Raw genomic sequence first — 16,778 nt, 5'->3', positions numbered from 1 at the left:
CACTCAACAAAAATAATGGCTGTTTCTGAGTACTAAAGTTATGACTGAAAGGAGATGACAGATTTGGGATTTCTGCACTGGGGTCTCAGCTCCGCTGTAAAATCTCCAACTCATCCACAGCAAGTAAGTGTTCTAACAGACAGGAAGGCAAATGTAAAGTCTAAGAAAATACTGTATGGAGTGAAACTCCAACAGTAAACCAAAGCTGCACTGGTGGTACAGATATGGAAGAGCTTTTCAGGGGAAGAAAGGGAATGAAAAAGCACAAAAAACCAGCAGCATAACTGCTGCAGACACAGAGCAATTCAAGGAGTAATTCAGTGCTGAAGCCTTCAGACTCAGAAGGTGAAATAAATGCCTTGACCTTCCACGGTGTTTAACACCTATATCTGGTAGCAGTGTATTTACAGTCTCACTTCCAAGAGCTGCTACATACTTCAGTGTAGTAGTTCTTTTTACTAATCCTATAAGGCAACTGCTTCACTGTGCATAAGAAGCTAAAAGAAAAAACTTTAAAAAAAGCTGTTTTGAAGTCGGTTTAAAAGATTATTATAACATTAGACTGCATGCATATAGAGAGAGGGTCTTGCTCAGGAGTAACTAAGTCAAGTCTAAGGGAGGCTTGTACTTTGTTTTGTACTTGCTGTGGCCAATAGGCTGATAAAGCATCAGAAATTGTGTACTTGGAAAAAATCCTTCTTCTCTGTAACAACCTCCCTTCTAATTGATGCAGGCAACTCACAGCCGTGTTGGCAAAGAGGTGATTTCAAAGAATGATGGCAAATCACACAAGGAATTAGAAAACTAACAAAACAGCAATTATTCATTTGGAAGCACTCCCACTGCAAACCAGTAGAAAAATCTGAATGAGTCAAAGCACTTGTTTCCCTAAGATGTGACTGTCTCCTCTGCCAAAAATATGTCAATTAAAGGAATCTTTATTTGCTAATAAGTCAACATTTACCAATTATCTAGTAACCCATCTCAAGGCAGCCATTTTAAACAGCTCCAGTTTTCAAAAATGTTACATCTTAGAGATCACTTGCATCATCAGTCACTGAAGAAAAGAAGACACAGGTTCTAAACAAGGAGGAAAGTAGCCAAGTATGTAAATTTAGAAGCACATGAAGAACGAAGCAATTGGCACTTACTCAGAGCTGTTTGGATATTCTTTTCCCCATTCTTCACTTCTGTCAAAAACCCTTTCAAGAACTTTAAGCCTCTGCCGGGATGAACCCATGAAATAAAAAGAAACCATGTTTATAAGAAAGTAACTCAAAGTGTAACAAAGCCCCCGAAGTTGCAATACAACTCCAAAGTGCAGTAAAACTCAGAATTAAGGAGCCAATTTCAATCTGAACAAAATTGCAGCCACCTCCTCCAGCCTCTCTCCCAGTCCAAGGGAAAAACACTTCGCTAAACATTTCTGCTGCAGCTTGAAATCATCTGCTTGATGCCCTAGCCCAGTAGGATCTGTCAGCCATTCACTGTAACTTCACTCTTAGGGGAAAAAAGCTTGCCTGCAATGGTTTTTTCAGGCCTTTTTTGGCAAAGCTGCAGTGATACAACCACAGACAGCACATCAATGTTGAACCTGGCCAGTTTGGATTGATGTAGCCCGTGGAAAGTAACCAGTCTGCTCCATGCACATAAGCGTGCACTGGTGAAAGGCCCCGCATTGCACCAGCAGTTCACAGGGCAGGCACATCCACAAGGCCATTACCTTTTCAGCCACAGGAGAGCCTCTGTAGCAGAGTTTCTAACTTGTGCTACACCTGCATTCACTTCATGGAGCACGATCTTCTGAAGGGTATCAAACTCTTCTTTGTTGGTTATAAATTTCTGGTTTATTTTCTGGAAAGAATATAATAGGCAGAACTTTAGGCTTTTAAGACCAAACAGGGGCCTGTCCTACAAATACCACCTATTTACCAGGACTCTTCCCTGCTAAGAGACACTACAGATTCCCAAGGATGTCACACTCTCCCCATGGCACGGCTGCTCTGACACGCTGGGCATGCTGTCCCAGGGCACACTGCAGACACATCTGGCTAACACAACCAAAATAAAGCAGCTCAGTCAAAAATTTACATGGGACCTACCCTTTCTGTCCAACAAAATGCTTGAGGTTCACCTGACATCTTCCCCACTGGAGGAAAGGAGTTAACTCAAACTGCTGTTCAAGCAAAGTCCCATTTGCCCAGAGCTTCAACTACAAGCAAAATTACCTTCTGACCACTGCAAACTCTCAATCACACTTAGCAGTGCTCAGCATGCCTATGGTTTTAATTTATTCCCGAGTTTCTATACACAACTCCTCACACAAACAAGAGAGACAATACATAAGGGGCAGACAAATAGATTTTTCTTCTACATTAAAGGAGTAGCTGTCACTCAACACTAAATATTCTATGTTTTAGTTTTTTAAATAGCATTCTTTTCTCTTGCTATTTTCAGTCTTCCAGTGGCTACCTTCTATAAGGTAAGCAACCAAACAAATCTGATTGTATACAATGTTCCTTAGCATGCACTCAGAAGATATGGTTTCCTTTTTTTTTTCCTTGAAAGAAAATGCTACAAAAAGTCTCGCTATGAATATATTTTGTCTCATAGCCAGTATTTCAAAGGTTCTTGAAAGTTCTTCAGAAGGTTCTTGAAGCTGGAAGAACTTCCAGAACAAGAACCAAGCCTGCATGGTCTGCCCCAGTCTGCTGAGAAACTGCTTCTTAAAGCATTAACTCTCTCCTACTTGGCTGAGCAAAGCGGTTTTTCCCTCACCCCTCCATTTGTTTTACAGCTTAAAGTCAACATTGCTAACATAACATCATGAGTTATACAGCTCAGAATCAAAGTCATATTCATTAGGTGTAACAGCTGTTTTCACTTGGCACTCAACCAAGTATTTTTAAAGTTTGGACACAACTGGATTTATTAAACACAGCACATACTGTCAGAACAGAATTAGGGGCATTTCAGTGCTTTAATCTGACAGATGGTAACATTATCAAATATTAAATAGCCTTCCAGTATTGACTCCTACCACAAAGATTCTTGAGCACTAGTGTCTAAAGAGAGTATTTTGTTTAAAAAACAAAAATTAGTGCTAGAAACAAGTTGTTACCTTGATGTTGCCTACAAAATCCATTTTAACTGGAGCAAAAACAGTTGGTCCCAGCTTGTCTAGGGAAAAATAAAAGGCCATATTTTAAAATTGTGTCTTTTTCCAGTTCTCATGTTTTCGTAAAAATTAATTTAATTTACTCATTTAGCAATCCTTCTAAATGGCAGGAGAATACTAAGTGAATGACAAAATGTTTTTCTGTGGTGTAGAACCAGTTCACCCCGGTTGCTACAACTGTTAAAATACTCCGACCTACAGTTCAGAAGTCTTCAAAAGGCTGCATGCTCACAGAGACATCACATCTACTAGATGCAGGGGTCAAGCTGGTGGGGGGCTGTGCTAGCTGGAGATCAAAGTCTTTGGAAACATCAAATAGAGAGTACAGCTGATGGTGTGCTGTCAGCTGTACTAGACTGTAAGGCATCTATGCTGCTCTTTTGAGGGAGAGAAATTGCTGCTCCATACAGACACCTACACTGCCAAACAGCTTATATGTGGGTCCCATCTAAATGAGAGTGGATCCTCTTTAAAGCAAAGGGGTAAGAAACATATTCTGGTAGTAGACAAACTGATTCTGCTGATACTGGTTCTACTGTATCACTTAAGTGAAGAAACAAGTTTTCCAACCCAACTGCTCCAATTTTGCTTGCTGCTAGCAGCAGTCAAAAGAAGTCAGAAGAAAGGAAGCTGCTTACCCAGAACGGGCACAATTGCATAACATGACTCCAGGAACTCCTCTGTTGGTATGCCCTCCTCCTCCCGAAGTTCAATATCACTGAACCTGGTGTCCAGGACAAGCAGAAAATATTGTTACCTCAACAATTCCTTTTGTGTAACTTCTAAAAGCAAAATTAGATTTCCTGTCCAAGTCATTTGCATAGAGGTAAAATTTATAGACATGAAACCACCAACATGGCTTTTGTTTCATTATGTTAAAATAACTGACTACAGAGAACATATATTGGGTGGTGTGCAAGCAAGGCCTGCAATTACAAACAAGGAAAAATTTCCCACTTCACTCTGTACAGCTAATTTTACAAAAGATATCTTCTTCCAATTACTGTGCTGTAGGCAGTCCTGTTAAATAATCTCAGTAAATACAGCTTTACAGACAGAAGTCTTAAAAATAAGTCAATTAAAGGCTTAACAAAGTTTCAATAATACTTTTAATTGAAAACTGTACTACCTATTGCTCATGACACTGAAGAAGGTAGGATAATCACTTTCATTTCTTTCTTCCTCACACAGAGTTAATCCACTTAAAGAATTTGTTTCCAACTGCAGCAACTTGTGGGCACCACAACTTTCTACAGCTTGGAGCTTGTCCTCTCCATTGTCTTTAATGTCTAACATTTATACAAAACAAAAGAAAAACAAAAAAAGAAAACAGTTACATACACATATTATTACTCCTTTTCATCAAGATGCCTTTCTGTTTGAAGGAAGGCACTTGGATATCTGGATAGTGCAAGTTTAAAAGCATCCCTGCCTGCACCACTACTCTCACTGCAGGTTTCGTAGGTGCTCAGACCACATTTCAATCAGTCACCCCCCATTTCTTTTAATCAGGCAGACCAAGCACCATGCTGCAGTACAGGTGAGCCCACACAACCTCAGCAAGGACAGTCCTGTGAGAAAGAACAGTACTGAAAAAGAGATTTGGTGCAGCAGGGAGCAGACCCATCTCCCTGACAGGAAGATTACTTCTCACATGCTTGTCACTTTCCCAGTCTTGTTGAAGTGCCACAGTGCCTTTTCAAAAGGAAAGGAATAATAGCAACGTGTTTGCTTCTTCTGATAGGTAAGCAACCTGGCTGCTTAGATGGACACTTGTATGGTATCAAAGGCTGCTTTGTTCTCCCTGATTTCTATGAATATCTTTAAAGTTTCCCAGAAAAAATGTCCAGGTGCCTCTTCCCCACTGTGGCCTATTTTATTTCTTTTTGGGGCCAAGTACATCTGATTCACATACAGCACAAGGAAGACAAAGGACAGACAAAATCTTCCATATACATCCCATACATGGTAAGACCTTCTGACCTCATGGAGAACTTCAGAGAACAAGTCAAGAAGCAAAAAATGATTCACAGCATCTGCATTATGCAAGCCATAGCTACAGGACACCTGGCTGCCAGACTGTCAAACTACCATCCAAGATTTCCCGGGGAACCTGTCTTTCCAGGAAAGGAATACTTTCAAGTGTCAGTGAGGATTAGAGAGAGACCTGAAGCAGAACTGAGCTTCTGGCTGAAAGGATCAAGCTGCAAGGAGCTCTATTCCTCCAAGTGACGACTGAAAGCAGGCTTGAAGCAGTCCCTACTAGTTGCAAAACCACTGAACAAACCTGGTGCTGGGGTGAAAAAAGAACCCCTCATATCCAGACCCGCCATTCTCCTCAAGGCAGAATAAAAATGGCCTCAGACATCACTGACATTCACAAGCAAAGTGTCTGCCAAGAAATGATAAAGGTTTGAGTGATGTCACTATCTGTCCTCCACCATGCCATATAGGCTGGGGAGTAGAGAAACAGCCCAAGTCTGCAGTGACTCCACAGGAGTGCTATGCAAAAACCCTGGGTCCTCTGAAATTTCAAACTCAAACACTGTAAGCCCTCAAATGACAGAGAAATTTGCTATGGGACTTAAGTGCTTAAGCACTTTTAAAGGCTGACTGCTCTTAATGAAGGGGAGAGGGAGGGAAAAGTATCTTTTTAAAGTATCTCTTTATAAGGAGACAGGGCAGAGCTCTTGGGGTCAGAGGGAACACCCATCAGCGAAAAAAAGCCCATGGGCTGCCTGGGTCAGCCCAGTCTACATGGGCGGCCCAGCACATCCTAACTCCACCCCATACTGACAGCAAACCTCTGCAGCTCAAATGTGTGTACCCAACAGGGGGTAGCCTTTTCTCTTCTGGGCACAGGAACCACAGTAGCTAAACGACACCAACAACTTTACTAGAACTAGTGTGATGTCCTTGTTTTAGAGCTGTTTTATTGAGATATTATGCTAAATGGTGACATGTGTGTGTTTTTCTGCAGGGACTTACCACACTACATAGTGCCAACCACAAAAAGGGGAAAAATTCCAAAGGGAACCCATAAGGGCAAAATCACTACCATCATTAACTTGAGCTTAAAATCTTCTGCTGACTCACTGACTGCATATTTATATTTTGGAATAACAGCCAGGAAAAGAAAGCCACTGTTCAAAGATAGTAAAGTCCATTCAACAGGATGAGCAAAAATCACGTTACATGAATAGTTATCCAAATTAAGTTCAGCAGCCCTTAACAATATAACTACATGGGAGAGAATTTTATACTGAATTAGTTCAACAATATTTTACTGAAGTCACACACAAATCTAAGTTTCCCTCTATTCCTAATGTAAAGGAAGAACTAAGATGCTTTCTAGGATACTCTTAGTTGCAGAAAAAGAGGTAATTTTCTGTAAACATTCGTCAGAGCAATAGAGAGTGTCTAAAAGTTCAAGCCCTCCCAGACAGGCACACAAAGCTTCCATGGCCCCTTCTGACACTGCAGCCCTACATACAAGCAGGGAATAACGTGTCTGCCCACAGTGCAAGGAGAGCCCAAGCTCTGCCAGGCTGCTTTGTTACACACATCAATCTGCACCTGGAGGGCCAAAACAGAATCTTTGATTTCCTTCTCCACTCAGTCCCAAGTTAGCCATCCACAAAGGCAGCAGGAGTTATGCTGAGAAAACTTGCAAGGGGCAGGTATCAGACTAAAAGATAATCTCTCTCCTGGGAATCAGGGATCAGCAGTCTCACAAGGAGCCTATACCTTCACTAATTTACACCTATAGAAAAATCATCCTGGATAAAACACTGTACATATACTTACCTGCCAAATCCTCTGCTACATGATCTTCAACATAAACATCACCACTCCCCTCATTTGTTTCCAAGTTTAAACATTCCATACTTTTAATAACTGTTTGCTCTTGATGGTTAATTTCTGCTTTTACACAGCCATTTTCACAGGGGTTCAATTCCACTTGCCTGAAGAGAGAGAAAGAATAATAGTGCATAAAGCATTGCTTGGTAAGCTTCTTCCTGTGAACACACAAATAACACGAGAAAATGGTTGACAGAAGTTATAGGCTGTCACATGCAAAATTACTTATCTAAAATAATAACAAGAATGAGGCAGCTTTTTGCAGCAAAGAGGATTAAAGACTCAACCTCAGCTTGCAGAGTTCAAGTACATTTACAGTGATCTTTATTAAAAAGGTACATAACCAAAAAAATACAGTAACAGAAAAGAAAAACACAGGCAGGTATTGTAACTTATAGAATAGCCCCTCATTAGTACTTGAAAATATACATCCTTGCCACCTACTCCACGAATCAGTCTGCTCACCATCAGTGATTTTTATGAGCTTACAGAGTGGAATCTAAAATGCAGGAAGGAGCACTGAAGTGGGAGAGAGTTGGCTGGTGATTGAGCAGTAAGACACCAAGTGGACTGCAGAGAAAAATGACAGGGAAAGGGCTGATATGGAAAAGACATGAAGTGGGGTGAGCCACATCCTTTTTGTTTCACCTGTTTCACCTGCTTCCAAGCAGGCAGCTCAGAGCGATACAATTCTGCCTGCATCCAGTAACAGTACCGAGTAACAATGAGGAAAGAACAGACACCACCAAATGCAGATTAGAAAGAGACTGACAGTAAAGACTTCTGTCATACCTTTCTGTTGAGGTGTGACTGGACAAGACAGAGTGCTTTACCTGAAAGATATGGATGGGGGAGAATATTCTTTAAAGCAACAAGACAATCACACTTCTCAAACTTCACATTTTATTAAACACAAGTTGGAGTCAGCAAAAAAACCCTCACTACTTCTCTGACCTGGAGGCAGTATACAGACAAATGTGAAAATGATGCTACATTATTACACCATTACAATATTGTAAAGAAACAAAGAAATAGGGAAAGAAAGAAAATCAGATTTCTTTCAAAAGCTAGCTAGCAAGTGTCAAGTGAGACACCACACAGCACACGGAAAAGAAGCAAAGCAGTGAGTTTCCTTCACAATGTTTTCTTTACTGAATAAAAAAAATTTTGAAAAATCCAGAAGAAACATGAGGCTAGGTATCAGGTATGGTGAAGCAATCTCATTTCTCAGATGCAGTCATGCATCTGCCTTCCAACATAGACCTTAACTTCCCATTTGCCAGAGATGCTCCAGTTTTGCATATGTAGTTATGGATCCAGGATTCAAGAAAGTGCCCTTGTCATTAAAAAGCTAAACTCATCAGTTCCCACTGGCATATTAGCACATATCCAATAATGCTGTAGCTTAGCAGAGTAATAATTGCTGTGAGCTCCCACAATGGACAAACTTGCTGTAGAGCTAAGGTGTTTTGAAACACCACTGTGTAACTTTCAGGCCCTGAAAGTTAATGTTTAATAACTTTCACCTGTCATTAAAGGTTAAGAGATGGTCACTGCTTATTAAAAAAATGGCCTTACCTCACTTGCAAACCACAAGAAATAGCAGAGTATGTCCAGTGTACGACCAGTAGCTATGATATGGGTAAAAAGGCACTACTTCTACAAATGCTACTTTTGACAAAGGACCCATTAGCATCCCTGCCAAGGCTGAGAAAAGAAGACACTGGCCATTACCTTGCTTGTTCTGAGAACTGCTAAATTTGGGGATCCAGGTGGGGTCTGATGCAACAACTCAGAAGTGAAGGCAGTATTTGCAATCTGCATACATTCTTCAAGAGTCTTCAGGAAAGTGTCACAGGTTGATTTCAACAGAGCTCCCATATCAATCTCACTCTGTGAGAAGAAATCAATTGGAAGAAATGGACTCACCACAGAAGATCAATTTGGAGCAACTAATGTTGCAAAGCCCAGAGCTGCTACAGTTGTGATTTCTGGTTAACATGAACTAAAATTCAGTGTGTCAGCTGCTCAGAGAACTGGCATCACACATTACTGTGGCTGTGTCCCCTTGCAGTATTACCACTGTTGTCAGACTCTCCATACAACAGGCTTAGTATGCTTGTGTTTTGAAATCAATGCCTCTTAGTTACTTATCTTATTGGTGTTAGAACTGTATGAAACACTAAGCCTGAATGTATTCAACAATGGCATTCCAGGAAACACCACTGACAGGAGAAACGAAAAGTAAACAAATTAAATAGATGCAGAACGATCTGCAGATAATCATCTCCAAAAACCCAATGAACAAAAAATTACTGCACATTACAAAAGCACAGAATGAAGTATGACACTGCCACTCTGCAAAGTGAGTTATTGATGCTGAAACACTTTTAGCAATAAATCTTTGCAGTTAAATGCCAGTAAGGTCAGGGAAACAGAGTCTTGTCCCAGATGCATGAAATATGAGCAGGATAAACACCACATTACAGGTCAACCAACACCTGTGAGCTGCAAGTTCTAACAGTGCCTTTTAGTCATTCTAGAAGCCAGAAGCCTAGTCACATCAGGCTTCTGCACTGTCTTTTAATTCACCTTAAAAAGTTTATCAAGTATCTTTACAGAGATGGCTTGGACATACAAATGATTAACCATCAGGTGTTTTGCCTGCTTGTTCTGCACCTGAGCATCCATCTCTCCAATGGGAGGCATCCCAGAACTCCACACCAGCTTCTCTAACAAGGGAAGCACATCCCTCTTCACACATTTCTCTCTCAAAGCAAGGGGCAGATCACTGTCTTTAGGAGGTCCCTCTTAAATGAGGCTTCCTTGGTCGATCTGCAAGGTTTGAAACTTTAACTTAAGAGAGGCTAACCAAGCAGTTCTTTATATCAGTTTTGCTCTTTTTTTGTGGACTGCATCATCTTTTGACCTCTTAAGCGTTTTGGATGTGTTTTGCTGGATGTTTTTTGATGTGTTTTGCTGGATGTGTTTGGCAGAAAAATGTACACTTCTTGCAAGTTATCTTTTTATAAAAGATCTGCTTTTTTGGATCCACTGTAAACACATGATCACCTACAGAGGTGTTACTGTCTAGATCACAGATACCAGATCTCATCTCACTACTTGCTAGCCCAACAAAGGGCAAGTTATTTGCAACAATACAGTAATACTCCATTTAAACAAGAACTGTTGTGTGAGCACTTTACTTCCCTCAAGTTCTCTGCAGAAGGAGGTTGCAACATCAAGTATCTGTAAGTGAATACTACATTGGCTACCCAGAAAGTTCACAAGCTTAAGACTTTACAGATGTGGTCTACAGCAAAAATAGAGCTGTACCTCTGGTTCTGACACACCACAAATGCTGGCTTCCTTTGTTTTATGCACTTGCTGAACAAGGAGGTTACAGTACAGTCTAAGTTCAGACATTTTAGTCTTCAAGGCTTCTGTGTTTTCAGTGAACTCTGAAAGTGAAACAGAAGAAAAGTTAAATTTACTGTATCCAATGCAAGGCAAGTACACAACATTTGGTCTTAGCAGGCCTTTTAAACAGGACAAAAGCCCTACATATAATATTCCTTGTTTTCACAAAGTAGTTTAAGGTGCAAGCCATACCATTGTTTATACAGGGTTCTAGGTAGAAAACATTAGACATAAAACATGCATTCTGTCCAACAAGAAAGGGATTAATTTAATACAGATATCCCTGAATCACAGAATGCATGAGGTTGGAAGACACCTTTGGAGAACAGCCAGTCCTTCTCCCCTGTTTAAAGGAGAGTCAGCAAATTACTCAGGTCTAGTCATGTTTTGAACAATGCCAACAATGGAGATTCCACAACCTCTCTGGGCAGCCTTTCAGTGCTCCCTCATCTTCACAACATAAACATTTTTGTTTATGTTTCAATGGAGTGGTTTGTATTAAAAGTCATGCATATTTTCTCTTGTTCATTCACTAGAAGACTCTGGCTTCATCTTTTTTATGCTCTCTCACTAGGTATTTCCTTTAATCATCTTAGCAGCCCTTTGCTGGACTTACTCCAATATGTCCATATGTTTCTTGTACTGAGAAACAGAGTGCAGGACTGAGAAGACTAATCCAGATAAGACTAATGGTCAATCTGAGATTTTTCAGAAGTAATGTTTTGGATATTAGAGTCCCTGAATTATAAAATAAATTGTCTGTTAATAAGACTGATGTGGTTTAGCTCTGCAAATACATCAGTAGCTTGTCACCCTGTGTTACTGTATGTCTCTTTACAGATGTAACTTTGTGCTGCTTTTAAGCACTGCACATCAGATCCTCCCTTGGTGAAGGACTCTACAGTAGCATCCTCTGCTCAGTTCTGACTCAGTTTGAACCAGTAGATGCAAAGCCTGGTCATGACACACATAAGGCTAAGAGGAGAAGCAAATCCTCACTTCAGGGAAAGGAAGTGCTCACCACCTCCTGCATTTGCTCAGGACATTAATAATTTGCTATTTTCCCATTTTCTGTATAGTCATTGTGCTGAGGTTACACAGGGTTAAGGCACAATGATCTGTGACTAATGCCACACTTGTAAGCAAGAGGGGCTTTCACTGGGGAGAAAGGGAGATTGCTGATGAAAGCAAAGAACTGAATTAATTTTCATAGCCTGACCATGATCAGATTTAAGTTTCTGAATACTAATATATAGATTTGGAACCCAGTGCAAACCTTTTCTTAATTGCTGAGGCATTCTCAAAGTGCAGAAGACAGCCCAATTAGAACATGGAAGGAAAGGGTGTGAGGAACCCCAAAGCTTAAAAGACCCTGGTGTGAGAGGCTGGGTCACCATATTTACAGTTGTAGAAGGTGGGGGTCTTAGATTCTTGTACAGTGTGCATCACAATGACCCCTAGCCAGGACCTACTTACTCATTGTACTTACAGAACCCATCAGCACATGGTTTTCAAATGATTTTTGTATAGTATATTTTAAGAAAAAGCCAAAGTTTTCAACTTTCTGTCCTGAGAATTACTACCTGAGACTTCTAGTTAATGTTCCCACATGGGAACATTAGTTTTCAGCAGCACCAGAGACCTGAAGCACAGGTTGGACACTGAAGTTGCGTGTATATGGGAAAGCATGGGGAAATATAAAGCAAAGAGTATGTGCCAGCAAAAGGGTGTTCTTGCCTTTTTCCTTCTGTGTCCTGCTGTCAGTCAGACAGGCTTTGGCAGTTCCTAGTGCAACCAGCCACTTTTGCCTTTCAACTGCATTTCTTGCCTTCAGATAGAAGTACTGCTCCCCTGGGATAATCAGGTCCATTCGTGTGTTATCTGCAGGATGAACTGAAAGAAACACAGATTGCAGACCAGCTCCCTGGCCCTTCCCAGCCCAAACAACCACCTCAACAGATGTGTTAGGTGGCAAGTCAAACAGTAATGAAAAAAGAAATCTATGGTCCCAACTTCCCTCACTGCCATTTTATGACTTCTCTTCTGAGTTCAAAATGGGCAGGACACACATATGTACAGCTATGAAAGACAGTTTTGTGACCAGTACAATCTGAGAGTCTTTATGGAAAGGGCATCCTCTTCTGGCAAGCCTCTCTTTCAGGCTTCCAGCCCTTAACTGAACCTCAAAAATGTGGCAATATGACTCAGCAGACCAAGTACTGAAGTTTATCATTCATGTTCCTAGCTTCAGGTTTGTGCTTACAAAGAGTCATTTGAAGCTGTGTGATGTTCCACCACAGCTCAGGAAAAACAGCGACCCACCTGCATGTAGAATACCCATGATATTAGAGGCTTGCAGTTCTCTTAACATTTTCAAAATACTATGAAATAAAAACTGGCATATACATCAAGTTACTGCAGATACAAACCAGAGAAATCAAGCTGCCAAATAGCTCATCACCTGAAATCTCATCTTGAATGCAACATGACTGGACAAACTTCATGCAGCTGAGTGTTACTGTATCTTAGTTACCTTGAATTTCACAAACAGCCATTTGGATGCTTCCCTTACAACCCTTCCAGGCATCTTCCTGAGAGTCATAATAGGACAGGATGCCACCACAGAGAAGGAACCACCGAGGCTGCCAGCCTGAAAAACAAAACTGCATTTCTCAGTTATGCCTCTCCCTGCAATTCCATCACCTCTCTCGCTTGGGACTTGCTGCAAATACGGCCCCAAAGATTCTCAGTCCCCCTGGAAAATTAAACTCTTTGACAAAGTAAGATTTTTGGACAGACTTGGATGTTGTGCACCATAACCCCTGCTTGCTGGCACCTACATGTCCATTCTGCACACAGCTGGACACAGCAGTGTATGTCTTGAGATGCCATATGTCATTTTCAGCAGTTTTGCTAACACAGCATCACTGACTCACTCTCTCTTCCAAAACCACCTTCTCAGTTCACCACCCCTCTCAATTCCTTCCATCACTCCTCAACCCACCTCTTCACTCTTCCCAAAAGCCACCACTGCTGTTTTGCCTTGCAAGTCTTCCTCCCTGGGCTAGCCAGGTTATCTTGAAAAATAACGGGTAAAAATCTCCTGAAAATCAACAGGAGGGAACAGAGGCGGATCTGTTGATTTCTGAACGTTCTGAATACCATCTTTCAGTGAAGCAGCTTTCAGCAGCTCTTGAAACTCCTTGTGCTGCCCACATAAAACATAGTCTTGAGTTCCTGTACTTCTGGATACCTTCCCAGAGAATAACCCAAACAGAAGGCTAGACCTACACCAGTAGTTCTGGGTACACTTTTACCCACTCTGCTGCCCAACTTTAGAAGTAAATTACCCTTTCTTGTTTTCTACTTTTGGAAGCACTACAGCAGTATGAAAAGATAAAACCAAACACAACCTGACAACTGCCATTTATGTCTAATTAAAAACTACAAGCTCATTAACTTAAGAAGAAATGAGGCGCAACGTCACTGGAGGAAAGCAGCTTTCATTACTGAGCTGCAACAGGCTTTCCTGGCCAGGTCCAATGGATGGAGATTCTGACACTCCCACATTGAGCCAGCAAACCATCTCTGGAAAGAACACTTGGACAAGACCATGTGAGCCACGTGGCTCCTAGATATTTTGGCAGAGGGTCCTCACTTCTGCTGTCCCATGCACCAAGGCTCTGCCAACCAGCACTGTGCTGCAGGAGCCCAGGCTGGGCTTGGACTGACATCACACTGGAGGAATGACAGCTCCTTTCCAGCTAGGAACTGGTTCCTTACGCTACTGCTGAAACCAAACACAACACAGTTTAAGGTTAGAAAGGCCTAAAGCCTCAGGCTAACAGCAGGAGTATGGTCTGGCTTGCCACCTTTTTTTTTTTTTTCTTAAAAGCAATACCACTGCATTCAGTCCAACCCAGTTTACAGATTGCTGAACCTTGTGTGGTGGCTGGAAAACAAATTAAACATAAATATTATTTCATACCCTTCCAGATTTCTTCCATTACTTCCTAGAAGAATATAAAAACATCAAAAATCAAAAGTATTCTCAACACTTCTCTACTTCATAAGAAGGGGGGGGAAAATGACAAGAATGAGAATTAAAAAAAAAAAAAAGAAATCAGCAAGACTAGTTTTTATTTGTCTTGCCTCCAAAATAAAGAAATTATTCTAAAAGTCACTATTGATATGTGGGGATTCACAAAAAAAGAAAGTGATTGTTCAGCAGAGAGAAGCAGTTAATTGCTTCAGACACTCAATGGCACAGAACCAATTCTTTAAATAAAGCACAGCGCCACAGTCAATACAAGCCTCTAATTCAGTCTGGAGATCCTGCTGCTGCGCATGAATCATTTCAGCCATGGTCCTACAGCTTACAACTGCAGCTGATGCCCAACCAAACTGTATCCCATCAATCAAAGGCCGTGCAATCAATTAGCCAGCATACAAATCACTCTGCCTCCATCACTTTGGAGGTAGGTTAAAAATATGTTATGAGTCAATATATTTTGCTGAGACTTTTATTTGGTTGTTTTTTTTGGTTCTGGGTCTTGGGTTTTTTTGTGGGGAACAGAACTATCTGTATTCCTTTGCAGAAGCCAACTCTTCTTTAATTATTACATATGTATTAAAAAGACTGTGATAGACAATTTTACCTACGACAACACATTTTCAGAACAGAATTGTTACACTAATAAACACACATTTTTGTAAAAGGAAAACAATTTAAAAAAATACAGCAAGGTTCTGTCAGAAGATGCACTAACCACCTGGTACTCACTGAATCAGCAGCCACGGGAAGGTTATCCTAAACAACCAGCTAAAAATAGCATGTGGCTGACAAATCATGGCCACTGCTCAGGGACATAATCTTTAATTACAGGAGTTTCACTTTAAGTGAAGAATGGAGAGAAAAAAAACCCAAAACAAAAACCAAAGCAGCAAAAGTAGATACTCAGGCACTTCCAAGAATACAAGTCTTGGGTTATTTTCCTCCCATAAATTGTCATTGGAATACTGTAATTTTTGGAACTGAGCATTCAGACTTCACCTGATATGGAAAGGTAAAGCTGAACCTTTTAAGGTCTTACTTGTGCCAGCATTAACACAACTTCGAAGAAGAATTTACAAAATCCATTTTTACTGGTGGTGCCCAGGCAGGAAAAAATACAGCTCGTACTTCCAACATCTCATTTTAGATTTACAGTACCATTAACAGTAAAAATTGACCTTGCTGAGAAAGATATGTATAAAAAATCCCCAATAAAATGTAAAGCACAATAAAAAGTGATCAGTAGCTTAAGGTCTGAGCCATAGAAGAGAGTGAAGATACACCAGACAACTTCACAGGCACTGATCAGAGTAAATATCGCACTCCTGTGGGAAGCTTACAGTTAGTCCCTGCAGTACCTGGAAGATCTATACTGTCCGCTACAAAACCAGATATTTAAGCAGTCTGTGCCTGCTAAGGATTCACTATTTCTCCAGAAGCTTCCACAGAAAGAAAGATCTGCCTACTTCCACCATTACACTTCAGGAGATCTGGAGGTAGCTATCACTGAGCAAACTTGACATTTCTTGATAACACAGTTGAAATTTGGACATAATTCAAACTTTAATGTTATACAACTCAGACTCCAGACAGCATTCCTTCCGAAGTGCTAAGCCTGAAGAAAAAACACCCGAACATTTGAAGACATGTAGATCATGTCAGACATCCACAAAGCCAAACCATCTGGGAGAATTACATACTCAAGAAGTCAAATTGATGACCTGGAAAACAAGCTGCAATTAAGAGACGCCAGTTCCAGCTGCATTTCTAAAATGCATAAAGGCCAGACACCCAGGTTTTTATTACTGCTTGCTTTCCATGAGAGTCATGTAACGCTTTAAGCTTATTAATTTCTTGAGCTTCAGAACAAGTTTTTGTAAATAGATAGTCCTTGGACTGTTGGAGAATGGAATTATTGGGACCAATAAAGGAACTGTGCAAGCTATTGAGCTGGAGGTTTTTGGGCCTGTGTGTGTGAGAGACACTTTCCGTGGGAAAGTCTCTGTGAAAAGCAAAACAGTTTCAGCCTGAGAAATTTCAGGGAGTAACATACTTGCAGGTGTAATATCTAGGAGTATAAGGGAGGGAGGCAAGGGCAAAATTCTTTTGAACATAACAAGACTGTGGAAAACTGCCAATATAGTCTGATTGTGTAGAAATAGAAATATGTCCTGATAAGTAAGCCACTTAGGAGCTAACAAGCTGGTATACTATATAAGTGCCTTTAGACTGCTAATAAATTGGAGTGTATTTTTCAACTATATT

At 40.8% G+C, this 16,778-nt stretch overlaps 1 protein-coding gene across 1 annotated transcript in view; it reads right to left on the bottom strand.

The window, feature by feature from the left end:
• Positions 1 to 16,778, bottom strand: part of PLEKHA8 (pleckstrin homology domain containing A8) — a 31,410-nt gene that overhangs the window by 7,782 nt on the left and 6,850 nt on the right. Inside the window, exons 2-12 of the mRNA XM_069007211.1 lie at positions 12,993 to 13,109; positions 12,197 to 12,352; positions 10,376 to 10,500; positions 8,774 to 8,932; positions 7,832 to 7,872; positions 6,986 to 7,143; positions 4,308 to 4,467; positions 3,817 to 3,902; positions 3,122 to 3,180; positions 1,724 to 1,854; positions 1,152 to 1,222 (exon numbers count right to left, since the gene is read on the bottom strand). Coding sequence (XP_068863312.1) covers positions 1,152 to 1,222; positions 1,724 to 1,854; positions 3,122 to 3,180; positions 3,817 to 3,902; positions 4,308 to 4,467; positions 6,986 to 7,143; positions 7,832 to 7,872; positions 8,774 to 8,932; positions 10,376 to 10,500; positions 12,197 to 12,352; positions 12,993 to 13,109 — 1,263 coding nt within the window. The remainder of the gene's footprint in view (positions 1 to 1,151; positions 1,223 to 1,723; positions 1,855 to 3,121; positions 3,181 to 3,816; positions 3,903 to 4,307; positions 4,468 to 6,985; positions 7,144 to 7,831; positions 7,873 to 8,773; positions 8,933 to 10,375; positions 10,501 to 12,196; positions 12,353 to 12,992; positions 13,110 to 16,778) is intronic.

Source organism: Aphelocoma coerulescens, chromosome 2, assembly GCF_041296385.1.
Source record: "Aphelocoma coerulescens isolate FSJ_1873_10779 chromosome 2, UR_Acoe_1.0, whole genome shotgun sequence".
Lineage (NCBI taxonomy): Eukaryota > Metazoa > Chordata > Aves > Passeriformes > Corvidae > Aphelocoma > Aphelocoma coerulescens.
This window is presented reverse-complemented; position numbering and strand designations above follow the sequence as displayed.